The sequence below is a fragment of the Callorhinchus milii genome, unplaced genomic scaffold (assembly GCF_018977255.1).
Source record: "Callorhinchus milii isolate IMCB2004 unplaced genomic scaffold, IMCB_Cmil_1.0 Scaffold1, whole genome shotgun sequence".
In the NCBI taxonomy this organism is placed as follows: domain Eukaryota; kingdom Metazoa; phylum Chordata; class Chondrichthyes; order Chimaeriformes; family Callorhinchidae; genus Callorhinchus; species Callorhinchus milii.
In genome coordinates this window covers 128,678,925-128,703,168 of record NW_024704742.1, presented here as the reverse complement: position 1 = coordinate 128,703,168, position 24,244 = coordinate 128,678,925, and the positions used below count along the sequence as shown (strand labels likewise).

At 38.2% G+C, this 24,244-nt stretch overlaps 1 protein-coding gene across 5 annotated transcripts in view; it reads left to right on the top strand.

Moving 5' to 3' along the window:
• pik3c3 (phosphatidylinositol 3-kinase, catalytic subunit type 3) overlaps positions 1-24,244 on the top strand; it is a 55,484-nt gene that overhangs the window by 15,914 nt on the left and 15,326 nt on the right. For 3 of the 5 annotated variants that reach the window (XM_042335544.1, XM_042335532.1, XM_042335549.1), the window contains 15 exons: positions 227-322; positions 1,843-1,914; positions 2,675-2,779; positions 5,369-5,461; positions 6,201-6,386; positions 7,190-7,347; positions 9,044-9,140; positions 11,712-11,779; positions 13,563-13,668; positions 15,047-15,163; positions 16,696-16,827; positions 17,850-17,978; positions 19,026-19,095; positions 21,484-21,548; positions 22,349-22,433. In XM_042335544.1, the coding sequence (XP_042191478.1) occupies positions 227-322; positions 1,843-1,914; positions 2,675-2,779; positions 5,369-5,461; positions 6,201-6,386; positions 7,190-7,347; positions 9,044-9,140; positions 11,712-11,779; positions 13,563-13,668; positions 15,047-15,163; positions 16,696-16,827; positions 17,850-17,978; positions 19,026-19,095; positions 21,484-21,548; positions 22,349-22,433 (1,579 nt within the window). The remainder of the gene's footprint in view (positions 1-226; positions 323-1,842; positions 1,915-2,674; positions 2,780-5,368; positions 5,462-6,200; positions 6,387-7,189; positions 7,348-9,043; positions 9,141-11,711; positions 11,780-13,562; positions 13,669-15,046; positions 15,164-16,695; positions 16,828-17,849; positions 17,979-19,025; positions 19,096-21,483; positions 21,549-22,348; positions 22,434-24,244) is intronic. The other 2 variants (XM_042335548.1, XM_042335538.1) reach the window with 1 other exon arrangement.

Below are 24,244 nucleotides of genomic sequence, written 5' to 3'. Positions count from 1 at the left end.
GTTAAATTTGCATGGCATGGAATGACTTTAAATACTGCAAAATATGTTTAACATGTTCTTTCTGTATGACAAATTCAATTTATAAAGTAGATTGTTGCAGAACTTTGTCATTAGAGCTTTGCGATAAACTCAAATGAGCCTGAAAGCTTGCTGTGCCTTCTGAGTTGTGCTTATATTTATTACATTTGATTGCGCCTTACATTAAGAGACACTATTTTTGTTGCAGAGTGAAAAGAGAAGCTCTAATTTCATGTACCTCATGGTTGAATTTCCACGTGTCAAGTGTGAAGATAAAGAATACGGTATCGTTTATTATGAAAAGGTTTGTTCTTTGTTTGTTGCTATCTGGATATTATTTGCCAGATTACTTAATCATTACAGTTCTTGTCTTTTTGAGCAGAGCATTCTTCTGTTAACAATAGATTTGTGGTAAAATGTTTGTAATTCCAATTGTAGGATTTTCACTGACGTCCTGATAGAAGTGAGTTAATCTCTTCCAGTTGTAAAGCAGTTGGGAATGAGAAGTCTGACTTAGACTTCCTGCTACTTGTTGCATTAGATGGGAGGTCGGGAGAGTTTTGCTTAGAAATCCTGTATTTTTTAATTAAACGCTGGCTGTGTGGCTGGCTCCCTAATAACAAAAAGTTCTTGGGCTCCAGCACTTTTCCTTTGGGATTATACTGCTTAGTCCCAAATTATACTGCACATTTTCAATGAGTATCTATGGGGGAGGAAAACAAAGTAATGTTAATGTGGCATTACACTTCCTCTTATCTTAAAGGTAGCTGTTTTAGATGTGCTAGTTATGCAACTGGAACATGCAAATTATTCATGCCTACAATAATTCTCCAATAATTAATTATATACTGTACTTGAATAGCTCGTATCTTGTCTGATGTTAAAATCTCCATTATCCAATTAATTACAACTTCATGGGCGTTCTCATTTCATCAGATGTGCAATTTAAAGACACCGTGTAAAAGGATGTGATGAAAAGGGAATTAGAATAAGTTGCCAGCACTGATGGAGAGTTCAGTGCTCTGAGATGTTACCTCACGTGAAGTGTGCTGTACAAGATGTTGAGTTGGCAGCACTATTCTACTTGGACGTGGCTTCCTTTTCTGTAATTTCTATTATTCTCTTGAAATTTGCTTTTAAAAAATCTGGAAGAGGTTATTAGCAGATGGAATGTCTTTCAAGCCACCTATACAGTTGAAGTCTGTATTGTAAATGAGCACAATGGACTTTTTGCCCACAAAGTACAGTCAATCCTCTTTAAATATCCTAAGCCCTTTGAGATGTCTCAATGACATGATAAGGTGCTATATCAAATGCAAGGATTATTATTATTTTCAGATACCTTCCAGACATGAAGACGCTATACAAGTGTAAATTATATTGGGTCACTTCTAGTTACTTTATTATAATAATGATCTTTGCATTTTATATAGCACCTTATCACATCTTCAAGACGTCTCAAAGCGTTTCAGAGAATATATGTAAAGTGTCAAAAGTCAAAAAGATTTGACTTTTTATGGCAGTTTCTAGTAACTTTAATACATAATTGAAGAAAAGTTGATTTTTTTCTAGTTTGCTTGAATAAAAGATTCATTACAGCTTGACTAGATGTATCTGAGTGTGTGCGTGTATTTTTATATAATATACGCACAATAGGACTGATGTTCGTTTTGACAAGCTAAATGTATAGGCAGTCTCTTATAGGATGCCATTACTAAACAATTACTGCCATTACTGGACAAAGATTTGACTTTTTTTGACAGTTTCTAGTAGTAACTAGCAGACCAGTTTACTTCTGTTTTATTTAAATGCTCTTTTGCCCAGGATGGTGATGAGTCATCCCCAAATCTAGCCAGCTCCGAGATTGTCAAAGTGCCAGATCCTCAAATGTCCATGGTACGTGTGAGATTTCAAAATAACTTTTTATACCTGAAAGCAATGTAGCCTTTTAGTGTTTTGTCTTTTCTATTTCTGCCTTATAAACTTTACGTTCAAATAGGTTAAACTTGATGTTACCTGTGCAATTATGCATAGCAGTGTTCCAAACAGTTGTGGATTCAGTGACCAAATTTTTTTTTGAGGGATTCACATCAACAAGATAGTGAAGCAAGACTTGTGAGGTTGGGCGAAGAGGTGGCAGAAGCTTTCTTCTGAAGGGAAAAGAAATGTAACTAAACTAATGCCACTGGGGAAATAAGGAAATAATCCTTTTTTAAAAAAATAGCTTCAGGAGATACAAGGAAACAAAAAAAAAAGTAAAAAGTAATCTTACAAAAAGCAATTGAAATTATCTAAATTATTGAAGGATGTAAAAGGACTTAAGTTTGTAAAGGTGGTAGAAAGAAAGGGGAGTATGTGTGAATTAATTCGCCCATTTGTTTTTGTTAAAAATAGGTTTAGCATTTGTCATCTAGTGTTTCGGATTTGTTGCAGAAAATCAATTTATTTTGTTGTTGTTGCAATGTTCTTACAAGGCTACATTTGCTTAAATTATAAAGTGAAATTGGTGATCAAGAATGTTTGTTGTGGATGACGAGCTTTACATTTAATTTTTAAATCATTTAATATTTTAATGCAAGGAAATGTGATATTGCAAGCTAAAAATGGTCTGTTAAGCAGTATTGAAATAAAAATGAATACTTCTCTCCATTTGTAGGAGAATTTAGTAGAAAGTAAGCATCATAAACTTGCTCGAAGTTTACGAAGCGGGCCATCTGATCATGACCTAAAGCCGAATGCTGCTACCCGTGACCAGCTTAACGTAAGTACGGATGTTACAGTTTTCTGACTAGATTTAGAAACACATGGGATGCTTTCTTTCAATAAAACAATTTCTTCAAAATATTGCCATATGCATACATATAGGAATGGGAACATTCCCAATCATTACAGCATCTACCTAAAGTTTGCATGTTTGAACAACAGCAGATAGTATCTGGTTCCAAGGATTCTGACAACCAACCATTTCATATGATCAAGTGACTTGGTGAAATTTTAACAGTTCTAATTTATCTTTTTTGTTGCTAATCTTGGAAGATTGCTCCAGGTCAGGTTGTGTTTTGTTCTATTTTCATTTTGTGGATAGTACGTTTCACATTCACAAGGATTCTCCTTGTCTCCAGATTCAAGCAGTGCCACAGAGTGTGGGATGGACTGAGGTTATCTTAGTGGGTATGAATGTTCAGACTATTTTAACTTGCAAATGGGCTTTTAAATCGTTTGACTGGCAACCTGAAGTAATGCAAAGGATGAGTTGTGAAATCTTGTGAGTTTTCTTTTACATGTGAAATTTGTTTAAACCACTGCTTTCTCATTATCCATTAAATTCCAAATGGTTCCAATTTATTCAGTTGCTGAGCAAGATATGAAAAGCGCTATATCAAATGCAAGGATTGTTATTATATTAATATTTTTTAACTAATAGAATTTAAAGATGGGTTCACCATATTTTAAAGAAAAAAATTACCTATTTCCAAGAAGTTTTTTAAGAAAATATGAATCTCACTGTAAGATGAACAACAATGTTTGCTATTTAGGTAGTGCTATTAGAATGAGCACTGAGGGTTTCTTTGACTCAGAAGCCAGGAAAAGCAACAACAAAATTAAATTTGTATAGCACCTTTCACATTGGGAGGACGTCCCAAAATGTTGCACAATCAGTGTTTCAGAAAAAGACACACTCCAGATTGTCGGGTAAAATGTAGGACTATCATTCCATTGTGCAGCACTTTGTTTAAATGTTAATGTTAACCTCTGGGATTTTTTGTGCCACAGTAGCAGTTGACTACTCAGTGAATTGTATGTTCATTTTTTGAAAATGTTAAATTTTTCTAACTCTGCTTTGTGGTATGCCTTTTGCCCCTAGCCATCTAATTGCTGAATTGCTGCTCTGATTGTGGTTGTGGAGGTTTCTCTCTGGTAGCTTGCTCAAGTATCTATTGTTTGTGTGAGCCTTGGACCCAGATCATTTCTCTTGTTAAGATTCTTGCCACTCGGCTATAGAGAGGGTTGCAGTCAAGAGAACGAGCCTACATCTTTTCACCCGGCTGCCGCATGTGAATTATCAGTAGATGGTGCTAAAGAGCGATCAGAGCAAGGTTGAAAATGCTGGGGCTCATTTTAATTCCCCTGGCTGAGATCACAAGCCTCACCTCAGACTAGATTCGAGCAGATGAGCTCCCATTTTATAAGCGGCAGCTCTCTCCACTACACCATTGCCCCTGTAATCTATCTTTCTTTATATTTTTCCATTTTTTAAAAATAATCCTATTCCCATTGAATGAATACAAGCATTGAGGTTTACTTACAATAGGAAGCTGCTGTGAACCTTTCATCTCAAATTAATAATGTACATTATTGGTGATCATATTACCTCTTTCTACCCTTCTGAATTCTTTATAAACTTGTGGGGTAAATTCCACCTGGGTCTAGATTTACAATAATTCTTGTGTTTTGTAGAGCTTGTCATAGAGCTTCATAGGATTTATTGTAGTTTAGTGACTATTTTGTAGTCAAACTGGAAGGCAAAATGTGCAATGACCCACAAACAGCCATGAAGTGACCATTAAAATTGATCTGGGAAAGTATTATCCAGGACACCAGAAGAAAGTAAGGAGTCCTGTAGCTCAGTGGTTAGAGCACTCGCTTTGCAAGTGAGAGACCCGAGTTCAATTCCAGGCAGAGGGCGAAACCTTGGGCAAGTTTCCTTACTCCACACACCTAATAATAATCCCTCCAAAAACAATAATAAAATTGGTCATTTTCAATCTATGACTGTTTGTGGGACATTGCTGTGCGCAATTGGCTGCCGTGTTCACCCACAAATATACAGTCAATTCACTTTACAGTGTGTTCTGTGAAGCGCTTTGGGACGTCCTCCTGACGTGAAAAGCGCTATATCAAATGCAAGGATTATTATTATTATCCAGCGTCATGGGATTTTAACATCCACCTGAACAAATAGATAGATCCTTGGTTTAATTTCTCATCCAAAAGGAAGCACTTTTGACAATGTGCACACCAGTAATGGAAGATTAACTCTGTTAATGAAGCATTTCAGATTATTCAGAATTTCACAATTTGTTGAATTTGGTCTTAACTGTGAAGCTGTTTCTCTGTAGTTAAGATTTTTTAAGGAAGCGAATATGCTATGCTTATACACAGTGAATAGTTACAATCCAATATTCTGATTAGAATGGGTATGCATTTTAATATTACTTGCAAGTTGATCCGTTTAAAATATTTATTTTGGAACCTATCCAACTACAATCTTTAATGTGCAAAGTAAAGGGTGTGATTTCATTCTGAGTATCTGTAGGATTTGTATTTAAATTTATATTTTATGTTTCAGATTATTTTGAGTTATCCTCCCACTAAATTGCTGTCCTCTGAAGAACAAGACCTTGTCTGGAAATTTAGATACTATCTCACAAACCAAGAAAAGGTGAGTTCTAGAACATGATTTGGGAGTTGCAAAGATCTCTGATTTGGCAATTTTTTTTTTGTTGTTTTTGCTTGTTTGCAAAATAACTGTTTGTTAAGAAGCCATTGTAGAATGCAACGTTTTTGGTGTCTTGAGCAAAGCTGACTGAGAAAAGTATCTTGCAAATGTTGTTTACTAGCTTTCTAATGGGAAATAGGGGTGAAGGTTTTTAATCTTTTTAATCCTGCAAATATCATAATCCTGTTCCTGAATTTTCAATGCTGGATTTATTTTTCTGTGAAAAGTTCAATGCTCTCATAATTCAGCTGCAGTGTACAAATTGCTGTTGTCTATTGCCCCCATGCATTTATTTGTGGCTGGGGAAATAGCGGCTTCTGGATGTTGAACACTTAAGTGATCAAATCATCATCCTCATTTCTCGTACAAGAAAAGTTTCCAACAACCAAACCTATAAAGAATGATTTCGTACAATTCTAAAATGTCACCGGCAGCTTCTCAGTCTGGTACAGGACAAAATTCTCTCCTTTTTTGAGTTGCAAGAACTTGCATCCCAGTGTATTTGTTATGTAAAGTATTGCAGTGTCTACTAAGGATCTAACATGTTCATAACACAAGTAAGAAAAAAAAGCTTGCGTAATAAAAATGGCAGATTCTAAAATAAACGGTAAGCACTTGGAAATGCAAGCCAAGGCTATCATTTATCAAAATGCATTCAACTGAATGAGATTCTCTTATGCAGGCATTGACTAAATTCTTGAAGTGTGTAAACTGGGACTTGGCCCAAGAGGCTAAACAAGCCTTGGAACTGCTGGGCAAGTGGAAGCCAATGGATGTGGAGGATGGACTTGAATTACTTTCCTCACAGTTTACTAATCCAACCGTACGACGCTATGCGGTTGCCAGGTTGAAGCAAGCTGATGATGAGGTACAAATCGTAACGTGTTGCAGTTCGGATATCTTAAAAAAAGATATACTGCAAATATAAGAGAGCTGACAGCAGAGATGTGATGTGTTATACTTTTGATTTTTGGAGCTCATGCCATAAATACAGATGATGTATGCTATTTTTATAAAACATAGATAATTCTCTGTATTTTGCCTTTTAGAAGTAATATTTCTTAGATGGTAGTTCACTTTACCAAAAAAAGAAGAATTTGGGATTACTAATCTTCCTCATTCTTTTAATATAATTTTAACTTTTTCTCTCTCTGTGTCTACTTTCTTATATGGCTTGTGTGTCTCTAACCAAATTGTGTCTGTGTACTTTTAATACAGGGTTATATATTTTAGTTTAATTTGAATTCTTAAGCAGTTTTTGAACATGATAATTATGCCAATTGGCACGATGATTCTGAGATTAACACACAAATCCTGCGAAAATTCAGATGTCCGAATCATAGAATATACAGCACAAACTATCCATTTGGCCAAAATGTCTCTACACAAGCCACCTAGTCTAATCTAACTCTTCTGCTCACTTTCTGAGTCTTTTAATTTTTTTCAAGGATATCCCTTTTAAAATTGATGCACTTGGCTTCAGCACTTTTTATATGACAAATGAACAGAAAATGTCATATTCCAACCGTACAATAGGTGTAGGTGGTACTGATGTTAGTATTTGTCACTTATGACTTTTATAAGGTTGAAAGATTTATGCTGTTTGGATTTTTAAAAAAGATAAATTGATAGATTTTTATTCAGATTCATTAATGAAAACTTTTTTCATAGGATTTGCTCATGTACCTGCTACAGCTTGTGCAGGCTCTGAAGTACGAAAACTTCAATGACATAAAAGTTGGATTAGAGCCCAGTAGAAAAGAAAACAGTCAAATGGCAATGTCTGAAAGCATGTCTGGCTCAACAGCAAGTGCTTCTGAAATGGAGAGGTGAATTTTGTTTCTGTTTATATAGTTCTCATGGTTTTATTTGCCCATATAGCATTCCGTATTCATTTAGAATTATTTTATAAATTCTTACGATTCATATGTTGGAGTGGCTGAAACTTTAAACTACTCATTTACCGGGGTTGGATGAGTCATCAGGCTTGATTTTTCTATGCTGTAACTTCTTTGGTTTCTATGATTCTAGGTTCTAGATTTACTACATACTAGCACTCCTGATTTCCTACACTGGGGAAACTTTTGCCTTATTGTACAATTTTACAAACTGTAAACTCCTTTGGATATAAGTTCCAATGTGAGATTGCCAGGTAGGAGGTGGTATACTTGTAGCTTTGTCAGTACATAACACTCCATTTCCCTTGACATTTCGGACTCCAAATGAATGCAGGAATTGGTTACAGTTATTATGCTAAGAGGATATCTATTAGTGGATTAAAATTCCCTTTAGGGTTCGAATCAGTGTTGTTCTCAACACCTTTTCTAATGCAAATGTAACATTTCAATATAATAATGTGATGTGAAAAGCTTCAATATGAAGCAGTGGCACTGATTAAAAAGTACCTTTTCCTATCTGCATAAGATCAATTTCAGTATTGAATTCATGAAATATCTTTGCTCATTCTTCATATCCATTCTGTATTCTCCCATTTGCTTTGCAAAGATTTTTAATATTGTTGATTGCTGATTACTGGTTGCAATCATGGTTTGAAAAGCTTGTATTGCAATATGTTCATTCAAACATTTCAACTTTATTCTTTTTGTAAGTCTGAAATAGGCCATGTTTATTGTTGACCAAAGAAAAACATGTTCTATACTTTGTTTAATTAAAAAAGTTCAGTACTCTAATTTTCAGTAAGCATCTACAGAGAATAGTTTTTTTGTTGGTAAGCCAGGTGTTTAATCCTTGCATTTGATATAGCGCTTTTCACGTCAGGAGGACGTCCCAAAGCGTTTCACAGAACACACTGTAAAGTGAATTGACTGTATATTTGTGGGCGAACGCGGCAGCCAATTGCGCACAGCAATGTCCCACAGTCGTAGATTGAAAATGACCAATTTATTATTGTTTTTGGTTTTGGAGGGATTATTATTAGGCTCTGTGTGGAGTAAGGAAACTTGCCCAAGGTTTCGCCCTCTGCCTGGAATTGAACTCAGGTCTCTCACTTGCAAAGTGAGTGCTCTAACCACTGAGCTACAAGACTCCACGACACGTGCTTAAGAGTATTCAAATCAAACAGTGTACAATGCATCCCACCTACACATGAAAATTCCAGAGATAGATTGGAATGAAATGCGCACTCTCTCTTTGGATTTAGAAGGATGCATTCTGCTGGCCTAATCCTGGAAAGTATTAGTGCAGGTTCGCAGGAGTCAAGGTTTGGAGACCCTGGAGTGCGCATTAAGGTACTGCTGGAGTCTAACCAGCTAAAAACTGCATTGGAGAATAGTAATCTTACAATCTTTCCCTAGGTTAAGATGGACTGGTTACTTAACCGCAAGTGTGTGTTTATTCATCTTCCAATAGGTGATCAAAATCTGTCCTTAGAAAAACTTTATGAAATCCTATAATGTTCTTACTGTGTTTTTGTTTTTTTTGGATTTGGCTGGTGAGCTAAAGTAGAATTGTTTGTTTTCAGAAATATGGACAACAAACCTAATGTATGAAAAATATCTCTTGCAGCTCACAAATAATCAGTCAACCGCCTCCGGTATCTTCTCCACCTCCATCTGTATCAAAAGCAAAAGAAATGTCAGATGGGGAAAACCTAGAGGTAAAGGCATGTGATGCACCTTTTTATTACTGGCGAACTTTGAGCTGATTGTTCTAACTTTTCCTGTGAATAGAATTATCTCGTCACTGTTAAAACAGATATCAGAACTGATTAGTGTTGCAAATAGGTTGTAAATTGCAATTGCGACTACAACCACATCTTAACAGTTTTGAGGACGAACAAATATAATAACTATGATATTTTTACTGTGAAGTTGATCTGGTGACTACTTGCAGGCAAACCTCTACCTGAACAAAATGCTTGCCAAACGATAAAGTGAGCCACCAACAAAAATTTACATTTATATAGCACCTTCCACATCAGGAACACATCCCAAGGCAATGAGCAGTCCAGGGCTTTAGGTTCTGTCGGGAAAAGATAAACTTAGGCACAGTCAAAGAGAGAGTTCATGAAGCAGGCAAGGAAGAAGTGAGTCGTCAGGACTCTAGGATGGAGTTCCAGAGCAGAGGCAGATAAAATATATAATCAGTACACAAATAATACTTGTTCTTAGGACTCCTCAGACTTTTGGTCTGAATCAGTTTGTTTTAGCAATGTCTCTAGCTACACTGCTGTCTACTTCATACTTTTATTTCTGCCCTCCAGTAAGCTCCCAGGTGCAGAATGCACCATGTAAAAACAAACTTCTCAGAAATCCATCTCTTGGATGATGGATGCTCGGAAAATCAATTTGACCAATTTCCATTCCATACCATAAGCCAGTTTACTAATTACTAGAATTTAACTTGCTGAACTCAGTTACTGAGACACTTTTTATTATACCTTAATGCAGGAATATTGCTTCCTTTAGCTTCTATTTAGTTAATACCTTATAATTCTATGAACTGCTGATCAATTGGCTTGCATGTATATCACTAAGTCAACTGTCTGAGGAAACCAAAATGATATGGAAAGTTTTAAAATAAAGCCAGCTGTTTAATAATTTCATCCCTACTAAGTCATCCTATTTGCCTCAGAGCATTATATAGTTTGAGTGACTTGCGGGTATTTGAACTGAACAAAGAAAGGTAACAAGCCTTTATAACAATTTGTCTTTAACATAGATTATCCCTAATAACATCCAGATTCCTGATCAGTTCAATCTGGATAAATATATTAATACTTATGCAAGGAAGAAAACTAAGTAGATGTTGGAAAGGAATAGGATGTTGATCAGGAAAAGGATTAGGCTTTTATTGAAGAAGCAGATGAGCTTGTTCTGCCAAATGGCCTTTTACCTATTCTTATGCTTTGTGTCCTATGTTCAATACACTTTCCCTATCTTTCCCTCATACTGCCAGATTTATTTAAAGAAAACACTTAATGGGGATTCTGTAATTAATAGCAACTATGCAGATCAGTTGTGTCCTTGATGCTGCACATTCGTCCCATCATTGTCTCTATGTAAATTAGTAACTTGATTATTTGTAGAACATTGTTTACTTAATTGGTTTCTTTTCACCTCCTTTCTTTCCTGTCCTCCATCACCCTCCCTATTTGGCAATTTAAAGTTGTAACAGACTATATTATATTGTATATTTAAACTCAGTTTTTCAGAAGGAGAAAATTCTATGTATTACAATGTAGACTGTGAAATAGTTCTAGCTAAATCCCACTGTGATGAATAAATGGTAGCAATAGAGCTGTAAGATGTTTCAGCACAGAAACAGCTTATTCAGTCCATGAAATCTACATTGGTGTTTTTCTCCACATCTGGGCGTAACCTTAGGCAAGTTTCCTTACTCCACACGCCTGTTTTCCTAGCAGTAAGTAGGACCCGGTTGTTGGTTAATTGGCGGATGGCTTTCTGGGGGTAATAATCCCTTTTTTAAAAAAAAATTTGCTCACTCAATCCATGACCGTTTGTGGGATACTGCTGTGATAATACAGTTCACGAACCTGGTCCTTGCCTTCAAAGCCCTTCACAGCCTGTGCTCTGTGACCACCTAAAACCCTATTAACCTATCCACTCCCTCCATTCAGCGGGCTCCAGCCTGCTTCACATTCCCTGCCTTGCCCGTCCCACCATTATCGGGTGGGCCTTCAGCCTCTCTGCCCCCACCCCATAGTCCCTCTGCCTCGCCCCTTCCCTTGCTTCTCAAGACCCTCCTCATTGATCGTGCTTTCGGTCACCCTCCTAACCTTACCCTCCCCACCCTCCACCCCTCCTGATCCCAACCACCTGCTTGGCTACGGATCCCTGATTATCCAGCTCCTTGGGACGGTCTCCTGACGTGAAAGGCGCCATAAAAATGTAATTTGTTGTTGTGAGCAATTGGCCCACAAAATATACAGTCACTGCATTTTACAGTATATTTTGTGAAGCGCTTTGAGACGTCTTGGAGACGTGATAAGACACTATATCAAATGCAAGGATTATTATTATCACTCAGTCTAATTCCACTTTCTGGTTGCTGCCCAAATCCCTTTTGATATTCCTGTTCTTCAAACATCTGACCTTCAAAGAAACTAAATTTATTTCACAGAATCGGCAAGTTTCTGATGTAATCTCGCAGCTCTCCTTGCTTAAACATTGCCTGTTTGTTGTAATAATCNTTTTTTCCCTTCCTGTGCTAGCAAGACCTTTGTACATTCCTAATATCAAGAGCATGTAGGAATTCTACATTGGCTAATTATTTGTACTGGTAAGTTAAATTCTTTTGAGCCTTTTTAAAATTATCTGAATTTTTTTTTGTAGTGCCCATTTTACTTTAAGCCAGTGAGCTCTGCATTAATAATTAGTGCTGGACAAGATGAGCGTTAATTTTAAATTATAAATCTGGAGCTATGCTATAAATTAAAGAAGCTGTTGAAAGAAATTGATTTGAAGCCACAAGAATCTAGTAGCATATTGGTTAGGGCACTCGCATTGCAAGCGAGAGGACCGGTATTATTATTATTATTATCTATGCCTAGGAGGTGGTATTGATGTTTTGTGCAATGGCCCTTGTGGTAAATTACTAATTAAGGGAGGATATTTACCTTTAGGGCTTATGAGCCATATGCTATTTAAATACAAAACCTACATGGGTGCAGCGTGATAAATATGAGACAGCAAATTCAACATGGTCATTTATTCTAAATAACCTGCCCAAATCAGAGTTTAGGAATAGTTTTCACTGGCTGTCAAACAACATGATCTTATAATTCAGGTGTACACTACATATTCTTTGTAAAGCCAGTGGTAATAGTCAGATACAATCTCATAATATTGGGTTTCTAAAAATTGGATATCATCTGTGAAATAAAATTGCATTAATATTACAGCATGGAAACTGGCCAGGCAGCCCAACTAGCCCAATGGAGTCCTGTAGCTCAGTGGTTAGAGCACTCGCCTTGCAAGCGAGACACCTGGGTTCAATTCCAGGCAGGGCGAAACCTTGGGCAAGTTTCCTTACTCCACACGCCTAATAATAATCTCTCCAAAAACAAAATACTAATAAATTGGTCATTTTCAATCCATGACTACCCGTCGGACACTGCTGTGCACAATTGGCTGCTGCGTTTTGCCCACAAATATAAGGTCAATTCACTTTACAGCATATTCTGTGAAGCGCTTTGAGACGTCTAGAAGACGTGAAAAGCGCTATATTAATGCAAGGATTATTATTATGTAACTAGTCCATTACTAGTAAATATTAAATACTTAAATATTTTAAAATGGTCAAACCATCCTATCAATTAGGTTTTCAACAGCATCTTTCTTTCAAATTGAGTAGACAATGTCTATGATTTTTACCGTGGGGGTAAAATGACCAAACCACACTAAAAAAGGTACTTGAGACTGGCCTTGAACGAGAGCAGGGTGGGAGTGAATTGTTGGGACTATAGGATGGAATCCCATAGAGTATAAAGTGGATAGATTATGAGGATTTGACTAAGCCATGAGCAAATTTCCAAGGAGGAAAGAGTTTGATCTAGAAATGAGTCAAGCTGGAAAGAATCTGGGTTAAGGTCAGAGATGCATTTAATTTGGAACAGTGGGCACAATGGGATCTTATTTTAATCACAGACAGATCCAACTGATTTGACTATGAAATATACAGCATATTCTGCGAAGCGCTTTGAGACACCTCAAAGATTTGATAAGGCATTATATCAACTGCAAGCTTTATTATAACTTGCATGGTGGATTTACAAATGTGACTAATTTTATACACCCACTTGTTCCCATTATTTATGAAATTCTCTACCCCAGAAGGCTGTGGATGTCCAGTCACTGAACATGTTCAAGACTGAAATCGATAGATTTTTAAAATCTTAAGGGATATGGGAAAAGGGCAGGTAAATGGAATTAGGTTAGAAGATCAGCCATGATCTTATTAAATGGCAGAGCAAGTTTCAGGGGCCAAATGGCCAACTCCTGCTCCTATTTCTTATTTTCAGTTGGATTGTGTCTAAAGTGTTGTGTATGTATATTTTCCTAAGGTATGTTATTGTAGAATGCGAAGATCAAGATACTCAACAACGTGACCCAAAAACCCATGAGATGTATTTGAATGTGATGAGGCGGTTCAGTCAAGCCTTGCTAAAGGTATTTTATTTAAATTGAACAAGTAAATCGGCTAGAATTTGTTTTGATCTCCTCAGCTTTGGGGATTCTACAACTTGCATTTTCATGTTAAGTAGTCTTGGAAGCATTTTGCAGAGCCACAAGTGAGCTTGAGCATGGTGGGAGTTTGGGGTGGGGGGAAAGCAGGAGGAGTGAGGTGAATAAGACCCTCCCCTCTGACCGACCGTGCCTTCAGCTAATCTGCCTGCCCTCTACCCTCCCTTACCCCAACTCCCCCCCACTCCCACGATTGGGTCCAAATCCCTGACCGACCAGCACCTTGGGACATCCTCCTGACATGAAAGGCACTGTACAAATGTTATTTGGTTTTGTATTGTATTAAAGGCACAGTCAGAGGAGGAGTATTCAAGCAGAGGGGGAGAGGCAAAGGGATATTACTATAGAACAGGTGGGGGGGAAACATTCAATTGGCCTAAATTAGACTGATGGGAGTGGGCTGGGAGATGTAGAGACTTTTGAAAGTTAGAACATGATTCTTAAAATTGATTCAGCAAATTGATTTAATCTGTTGAATAAAATAACTTTTCACCCCAAATAATATTTCCTGCAGAAGGAGGGCTATTCTAGTTTGTGTTTTTTTTCTATCGAAGTTTGATTGCTATTGAAGTTTCCATGAGGTAGTTTTTCTATTATAAAACACTTTCATCTCAACGGTCAGCACCTTATGTTCCCACAGAATGGGTTCAATTCCCGGGCAGGACAGGGCGAAACGTTAGGCAAGTTTCCTTATTCCACACACGTGTCTCTCTTTACCTAGCAGTAATAATAATAATAATAATCCTTGCATTTGATATAGCGCTTTTCACGTCAGGAGGACGTCCCAAAGCGCTTCACAGAACACACTGTAAAGTGAATTGACTGTATATTTGTGGGCGAACGCGGCAGCCAATTGCGCACAGCAATGTCCCACAAACAGTCGTAGATTGAAAATGACCAATTTATTATTGTTTTTGGAGGGATTATTATTAGTAAGTAGGAACCCGCTAGTTAGTCAATTGGCAGATCGCTTTTCTGGGGGTAATAATTCCTCCAAAAAATAATAATAATTTGGTCGCTCAATCCATGACTGTTTGTGGGACGCTGCTGTGTGCAATTAGTTGCCATGTTTTGTCCACAAGATATTCAGTCAGTTCACTTTACAGTATATTCTGTGAAGCACTTTGAGACGACTCGGAAGAAGTGATAAGGCGTTATATCAAATGCAAGTATTACTATTATGCTCTTTTGAAAAGAATGCACAAGAAACTGAAGTGACAAATCTTATTGTAAGATGAGGCTGCTTTGTGGGAAGCAGTATATAATCATCCATTATATTTCAATCAATTTTGTTTCAACCTAGGGAGATAAGAATGTGAGAGTGATGCGCTCACTACTGGCTGCTCAGCAAACCTTTGTAGATCGACTGGTTCACTTAATGAAAGCAGTTCAGCGTGAAAGTGGTAATCGAAAGAAAAAGGTATTTTCACAAAGTTTCTTGAATACAGTAAAGCTGAATAATACAAGGCGAATTTGCTTCGGTTGAGCATGGGTTCACTTGTAGCACAGGTATCCTGTGGAGTACACTGTATTTAGTTTCTGATGCTGACTAACCTGCTTCTTGCCTGTAGCAAATGCCTCCCAGGTTTTGGTTGCTAACATAGCTCCTATTACACAAGATGCATGACTGATATTTTCTGTTCATTTTGCTGGGAGACTTTTCTGAATACAGTATGCAATATTCCTGGTGAATTGTTTTCTAAACTCTATTCCAATTAAGGTTTGTTGTTTTTTTTTCCCAAGGCGCTTTACAAGTGTAATTTTGTTGTTGTTCTCAGAATAGTGGTTTATAGAATTTCCTTAACTCTATTGAAAAAGTATCTGCTTGAGAACTCTACTGTTGGATAGCAGTTAGATATTGCTCATTTTAACAAATACTGAGGGATACAATGAGAGAGGGGGTGGGAGGGTATTAGACAGCCGAAGGTGTGGTCAAAGAGGAAGGTCTTGAGGCAGACCTTGAAGGAGGTGAGGGAAGGGCAAGTCAACAACAACAACAACAAAATTACATTTATAGAGCACCTTTCATGTCGGGTGGATGTCCCAAGGCGCTGAACAGTCATATGTCGGAGCCCGAGCATGGGGGGAGGGGTGGTGTAGGTGTGAGGGAAGGCAGAGAAGTGGGAGGGAAACCAAAGGCACGGTCGAAGAGAAGAGTCTTGAGACCGGACTTGAAGGATGTGAGGGAGGAAGCGAGGCGAAGGGACCGTTGGAGTTCCAGAGTGTGGGGGCAGAGAGGCTGAAAGCTCAGCCACCGATTCGGGTGGGAGACATGGAGCAGGCCGGAGCCTGATGAACGGAGGGAGTGGGCAGGTTGGTAGGGAGTCAGCAGGTCAGAGACTCTGGGATGGAGTTCCAGAGAGTGGGACAGATACCCTGAAAGCCCAACGGAGCGGGGGATGTGAAACTGTCTGACCGGAGGGAGTGGCCAGGTTGATAGGGTTTGAGGAGGCCACAAAAGTAGGATTAGGCAAAACCATGGAGAGATTTAAAGGTTAGGACAGGGATCTTGAACTCGATCTGCTGGGGGAATGGGGAGCATTGAAACTACTTGTATATCTAAAATATCTTTTATTACTAAATAAGCCTAAAGTAGAAAAACTTGTCCACAACACTCAAAGATTTAATGGACATCGACCATGATTTTCAGCCTACGGTTGTAAATATTGCTGCTTTATTCCACTTTAATTCTTCAAATTACTGTATTTTCCAGAAAATAAGGGATGCTTGTTTGAGCGAACTCTGGGCTTCAGTGATCTGTTTACTGTTTACATCAACTGGAAAATTAGAAACTCAAATCAAATGTGTCGTCCTGTGGAAGTTTTGCTGAGTTTGCTTAGGTTTTAGGAACTCTGTGTGACTCGTGTTAGTAATGATGGATCTCACCATTCCAGCTGAGCAGCCCACCTTTGCCTTTCTGAGGACAATCTTTGCATTTTCTTTATCTGCCAGATCGAAAGGCTTCAAACTTTGCTGGCAGACAATGAAAAAGTCAACTTATCAGAGATTGAACCAATACCCTTACCTTTGGAACCACCGGTTAAAATCAGAGGCATCATTCCAGAAAAAGCAACATTATTTAAGGTAAACTTTAGAAATGAATATTTCCATCGAATTGTCCAATACGGATTACTGGTGCAAAATGGGTTTCAGATTTTTCATCTTATTGCAATTATTTAAAAATTATTTCTTTTGTGAAATAGAAATTACAGGCCTGTGACCCTGTATTTTAAATAGTTGCCACCTGAAGCTATTTCCCTAACCATTAGGGCATCCTGCAATCTGTCCTCATTGATCAAGTTAGGGTTTCTCAAAATGTTGGAACTCATTTGTTTCCTGGTGGTGGGTGAATTGTGCAATTCCTGTTCAATTGTGGGACAAATATTGAAGCACTTCAGTTTTCTTGCAATAGTACAACAATCCCTTTGGTCTTCAGTTGATGACTGAAGACGACCAAGAAATAAATCTGGAAATTAGATATCTGACATTGAGAAACCTCATTTTTATCTTGTAGCAGCAATGGATGCTATTTTCTGGCCTTTGGTACTGATGAAATTAAACTTATTTGCATAAGTTAAATTACTCACTTCTGGTAATAAAATGCAACTCCATTTAATGACCTGATGTTAAAGCGTAAAATGCGTTACTGAGGCATAGAAAGCTTTGCCATAAGTGCCTATTGAAACTGAATCATATTTCTTAATAGGGAATTGAATAAACATTAGGGAAGAGGGAGTAAAATTGAACTGCAAATAATGAGATTCAAATATCTATGAACACTCAAATTTTATATAATGCGTGAATTACAAATAACCTATTATACAGGTCCATTCTTGCCTTTCTTGGGTCTTAAGTTCTCAAGCTTCAGATTTAATTCCTACCAATGCCCAATGGGTTACACACAAAGGCATTTTGAGGAGTGTTTAGCAAAGTGGACCAAGATCCTTTAGAATCATAAAGCTAGGTAGTGTGTGAAAATTGGACTGAAGATGGTAGTTGAGACATGATATCTTCCTGTGAATATTCTATATATCGTATGTATGCATTTTTTTCATATATATATAAATTATATATGTTAATGGAGTTATGGTGCTGTATTGTTTCAGAGTGCCCTAATGCCAGCAAAGCTAATATTTAAGACTGAAGATGGAGGTAAATATCCTGTTATATTCAAGCACGGTGATGATCTTCGTCAGGATCAGTTGATCCTCCAAATCATCTCGCTTATGGATAAGGTATGAAGCTGTTGTCAGTTATAAACCAAACCTTATTGCAATATTAAGTTCCAGTTTTACGCATTTTTAAAAAAAAATGAGTAGACAAGCTAAATATTGTCAAATCGTAATCTCCGATCATCTGACATTGAACATGTAGATGTTGGATTGTAATAATCATGCAAATATTTGTTCGCTTTACAACTAACCAAACTGTAGAACTCCCACCAGTCACGTTTCCATGAAATGCAATATAGTTTTATATTTGTATAGAGTATTTCACATCATTAGGATGTCACAACATGCTTGACACTGCTGGCTGGGCACCTGTAGGGTGAGGGCAGATGCCCTATGGAATTGTAAAGCAAAATATAAATAAATGTAGTCCACTAGTCCTCATAAAATGTGCTTATTGTATTCAAACGATATGCTTGTGGACTTCCAATTTAGTGTTGACTTTTTTTTCCAGAGGAGTTTATTGTTTGAAAAGAATACATACACTATTTTAATGTACTGTATTAAATTCCGGGAAATCTATATTCAACAACAATAACAACAAACTGCATTTATATAGCATTTTTCATGTTAGGAGGGGACTAAAGGAGACGGACAGTGAAGGATTTGCATCTGAGCTGGGGGCTAGAGTCAAGAGGGGTGGAGGGCAAGGGAGATATACTTGTGCTTCACTTTGAAATAACTTTGGATAAGTACTTTACCTTGTATTTTTATGAAGTAATTGAATAATTTTGTTCTTGGAACTGTCAAATTATCAAATGCATTTGGAATAGCTCTTGGAGAAAGATTGCACTCAAACCATTTATTGAGCTGTTTATCAGAATAAAGGTGAACCATTTATACTGCCTCTTGCTGCAGACCATTTAGCAGCAGCTGCCTCTATAAAATACAGCTGAAAGGTATATAAGAGTTACATTAGTAGGGTTAGGAATGTACTTGGCTTCCATCTAACTAAGGTTAGAAACTTGGCATATGGGAAAATCACTGGTGCGTGGACAGCATTCACTATCTTTCATTCCATATTTCTTGCTTACATGATCTTCTTATTTCTAGCTTTTGCGGAAAGAAAATCTTGATTTGAAATTGACGCCTTACAAAGTATTGGCCACTAGTACCAAGCATGGTAAGATACTCCTTGTAATACAAATTATTGTAAATTCTGTATGTTGTATTATTTAAGCCTGATTCACATATCAGTGGTTTTGAAAAGTTTCAGAAGAGTTGGGGTTTGGATTAAGGGGAAGCCATATTGAGGTGAGAAAGTAGTGGTAAGTTTATAACTACAGTGACTGTGTGTTCTAACATTGCAGTGTTAATCTTTGACCACTTGCAAATAAAGTTGGACCCTTTTATGAAGCACTTTGGAGTAAGACAGATCTGTGTATAATGTAGGTGCATCATTGCATCTGCAGTGCGATGTGCTGACCAGTGAGATTCCTGCACATAGCAAGTAGGTGCAGAAGATATTCAAACATTTGGTGGAAACATTCACACGAGCAGACTTTGCTGAACAGCTGGCTATTGTGTTGTGGGTTATTGGTGACTTGACAACCCAAACTCTGATTGATAGCCATTTTTAGAACTCAACTTGTAATAACATGGTCTGATTTCCATGGACCCAGTGTTAAAAATGAGGTGCAACTATATTACAATGCTAGTTTTCTTTTAGTCTTGTTATAATCCCAGGCATTTCATCGTTAAGAGACTTGTACTACAGAGTTCAGGTCTGGTCAAAATCATGTAATGCATAACTAAAATTATTGGTACATATTTGTCTAAATTTCTAGAATGTGGAAAATTGTGTTTTTTTGAGTTCCCTCTGATTCTTTCCCAGTGCTGCCAATGCTGTTCTTGAATACTTGTGTATTTCTGCATTCTGTGGTTTGTTTCTTGCACATGGCTTGCTTTACTTATCTTAAAAACAAAAGTAGAATAAAACCATGAGCAATCCTTGCAGTAAGTGGTGCTCTTTCTAAAGCAGGGGTTAAGATACGTTAGGTGGGAAGAGATACTGTACAACTTATTCATGCTACATGACCTCGTTTCATATTTTAGGTTAACAGATGCATCAGTTTATTCAGACCAGAATGTGCCCAGGTTTGAACCTCCTTGTTCATTCTGTTGATCTCAGACAGAATATTAGGAGGGATATTGCAGTTGGCTACCATCGGTGGCCGCGACCACATCACTCCCACCCTCGCTCGCCTCCACTGGCTCCCCATCCCCCAGAGGATCGAATTCAAAATCCTCATCCTCACCTACAAGGCCAATCACGGCCTTGCTCCCTCCTACCTTTCCGACCTACTATTCCCACTACCTACCTGCCCGTACCCTCCGTTCCTCTGGCTCCGGTCTGCTCCACATCCCCCGCCCCAACCGCCCTACCATCGGTGGCCGGGCCTTCAGCCTCTCAGCCCCGAGGCTCTGGAACTCCATGCCCCAGTGTCTTCGCCGCCTCCTCCCTTTCCTCCTTCAAGGCCGGTCTCAAGACCTTTCTCTTCGACCGTGCCTTCAGCTCCCCTCTCGACTCTCTACCCCCTCCTTGCTCCCTCCCTTCCCTCACCCTGACCATTTCCCCCCTGCTCGGGTCCCGGCCCAACTGTCCAGCGCCTTGGGACGTCCTCCCGACGTGAAAGGCGCTCTATAAATGAAATCTTGTTGTTCTGGTCTGAACACGCTTAATTAAAAAATTGGGAAAATGTTCTACTCAAAACCACAATTATGACCAGTCATCCAAAAAAGCTCACCATTAAACTTGTTGTGGCCAATAGCAATATTGAGCCATCTCTGAGATGCAGTGAGTTTCATATTTTAGGTTAACAGATGCATCAGTTTATTCAGACCAGAATGTGCCCAGGTTTGAACCTCCTTGTTCATTTTGTTGATCTCAGACAGAATATTAGGAGGGATATTGCAAGGATTTCCCACGACAACATTTGGCAATTGTTTATGAGAACACCAAACTATGAACAAGAGTACAAAACACAGAAATACACAAGTATTCAATGTCGGTGTCAACAGCACAGGGAAAGAATGGATAGTTTCGGGGAGAAACATAAAATGAAATTTTTCACATTCTATAAATTTTAGAGTATTACAGTTAATGTCAGCCTGGTTCCGTTAATAGTTCTCTTACTACTGAGTCAGATGGTTCTGGGTTCAGGCTGCATGTGGTTTGTCACTTTAACCTTAGTTTAGGCTGACACTCCAATACAGCGCTGGGAGAATGATCCATCATTTGGAGGTGCTGTCCTTCAGATGAGGTTCAGGTGAATGTTAAAGGTGCCATGGCACTTTTCAAAAAGAAAAGGTAGTTTCTCCCAGTATCTTGTTAAATCATCCCCCAGATAAAACAATTCATTCACTTCATGGCTATAAATGGGACATTGCTGTGTGCACATTGGCTACCACATTTGCCTACAAATATCAATTACATTTTACAGTAAAATCTTCTGAAGTGATTTGAGGTACATTTAATTACAGTTGTTGAAACAAGTATTTTGATCTGCAGGCTTCATGCAGTTTATCCAGTCAGTGCCAGTTGCTGAAGTACTTGCTACAGAAGGAAGTATACAGGTAAAGAACCAATTTGAATATAAATTGTATCTTTTAAATCTTATGGGAACAGAGTATTAATTGAATCAACCGCCTGATATTGTACCCTCAAAGCTGTATCAACCTTGTGCATTAATCGTTCATTGTAGTAGAACAAAAGCTAAATTAAGAAAAGCTGTGCTAAATAGTAGCTCTTCTGTTCTAACCTGCCTAATGTTTAATCTCTCACTCGATTTGTTATTCCTACCTGCAATGTTCTTCCTTCCATTCTAGTACTTTCGTCTAGTGTTCTCTAATACCTTGACCAAGTAGCTATTTTTCATGTGTGATTTTAGAAGACAATTGTTGTTCAGCTACTTGATTATTATAACTGAGTCCAATTTTTCATTTTTAATCTGATCCAAGATAGGGTTGGTTGGCTGTTCAACTGGGGAATTAAATTGAACTGAATCTTGTCTTGTATTCCGTTTCTTTTCTTTGTTCAGCTGGGTGTTTGATGCATGTAGGAACCTGTGTTTAAAAATATCCAAACCAGATTGAGCTCTACACATGTATGCTACCTATACATGGAAACTTCACACAACCAGACTATTGAGGAAATACTCCATTCTGACCTCCAATTACCAGCTTAGCTCCAATGAGACCCACCTACCTGCTCCTCACCCTCCCCGAGGAGGAGGATAATCAAAGTTTAGCCGTTCCAATGGTTTGCATAACTCAAATTCTAACACTTGTGGGAGGGAGAGGAAAATGCACTCACAAAAATAACCTATTGCAGAAAAAATAAATCTTGAACCCTAATGCCTTCCATTGTACTCTAGAACTTTTTCAGAAAACATGCACCCAGCGAAAAAGGGCCTTATGGTATTAGTGTGGAGGTGATGGACACCTATGTTAAAAGCTGTGGTAAGTGCCTGCTGTAAGCTATTTGATTGTTGTCTGTGATACGGTGGTTTTAGTTTGTGGTGCATTATTGTTGCCTTCGTACTTTTGTTTCCGAAGTCTAGATTTCCTGGTGCCAGACAGCAACTTCATTTTCATGTATAATTTATCCCCAAAAAAGTTGCATTGTTTCAACCTATTTGCAAAAAGTAGGAAAGCAACAGACTGAGTGAATTTTATAGATGTACATGTAATGAATGAGATGATGTCAGCCCAAATCAATACTTTCAGATATGCCAAGAAATCAAGACAAGGGCAAATATTTAAGGTTGTGAAGGGCAAGTTTGTTACTGAGACCAGGAATGTTTCACTTGTGCAGAGGGCACTCTGCTTGAATGGGTTACCAAGAAGGAAGTCTGGTTGAGACCAAGACATAGGACATATTTAAGAAACTCCTTGATGCTGTAATTGCAGAATTCACAACATTTAGCTTTCACGGATCATTGGCCTGTAAATGTCAGGATTGAAATCAATGTCTGCATCAATGCCATTTGCAGGCACTTGTGAATCCATCCTAATGTGATTCTCTTCTGCTGGTATTTGAAAGAAAATTGGTGATTTTTTTTCTCTCTCTCCAGGTTTTCGCTTTGTTCACTTCACAACCAAATTTACCCCAACATTTTTCATTTGTCTTTGTGTAGGATTTTTGCTAGTGCAATTTACCTACTGCATTCTATCTCTGTAACATTGACTTCATTTCTGATTCATCTCATTTTGTAAAGTGCTTTAAGATGTTTTATATGAAAGCTGCTATAAACATGTAAGGTGTTGATCATAAAGTAAAATTACTTTGCCAACTTATTGGATCCAAGCAAACACTTTAAATATTGGAATGATTTCAATACTCACATTTAATGTTTTTATTTCATAGTTAAAGTATGCATGCTGGTGCTATAAATCTTGCAATTTACTATGGTCCTTTTTTTTCAGTCATGAGTCATGATTCATTTATCGTTCCAAGGCAATGAACAACTAATTTCAAACTATACAGGATGAGCAGTTATAACACAGTGGTTTGGGGCCCAAGACCCTGTAATCATAAGAAGGCATACTAAACAATGGCCACGAGTTGTCTCTACCTGAACTCAACGTTTGCCATGCTGTCACTTTCTGTATGTGCAGGGAGTGATGTCAGCACTAGTTCCTCCATAGGGAGGTGGCCAGTTAGTGCCTGAAGTGGGCCACACTTCCAATATAATGCAAGACCACAATACACCATTGCTCTACGAGGCTACATTACAACTGGTTGCCCTGTATTATAAGATTCTCTAAAATTCTTGGGTCTTATTACTTAAAATTGCTCTTAATAAATTTCTGCTGTTCAGCAAGTTGGTATAATAACACATTTTACATTTATACAACAATACAAAATTACATTTGTAAAGTGCCTTTCACATCGGGAGGATGTACCAAGGCGCTGAACAGTCAGGGCCTTTAGGACCTGGGTGGGGTTGGTTGGGATCAGGGACAGTGGACGGCAGAGAGGGTAGGTGGGTGGCCGAAGGCATGGTTGAAGTGGAGGGTCTTGGGGCGTGTCTTGAAGGAGGCAAGGGAGAAAGTGAGGCGAAGGGAATGTGGGATGGAGTTCCAGAGGGTGGGCGCAGGAAGGCTGAAGGCCTGACTGCCGACGGTGGGCCAAGCAGGGAACATAGAACAGGCCGGAGCCTGCAGAGCAAAGGGAGTGGACAGGTTGATAAGGGGTTAGCAGGTTGGAGAGGTAGGAGGGGCAAGGCTGTGGAGGGCCTTGAGGATGAGGATTTTGACTCGATCCTTTT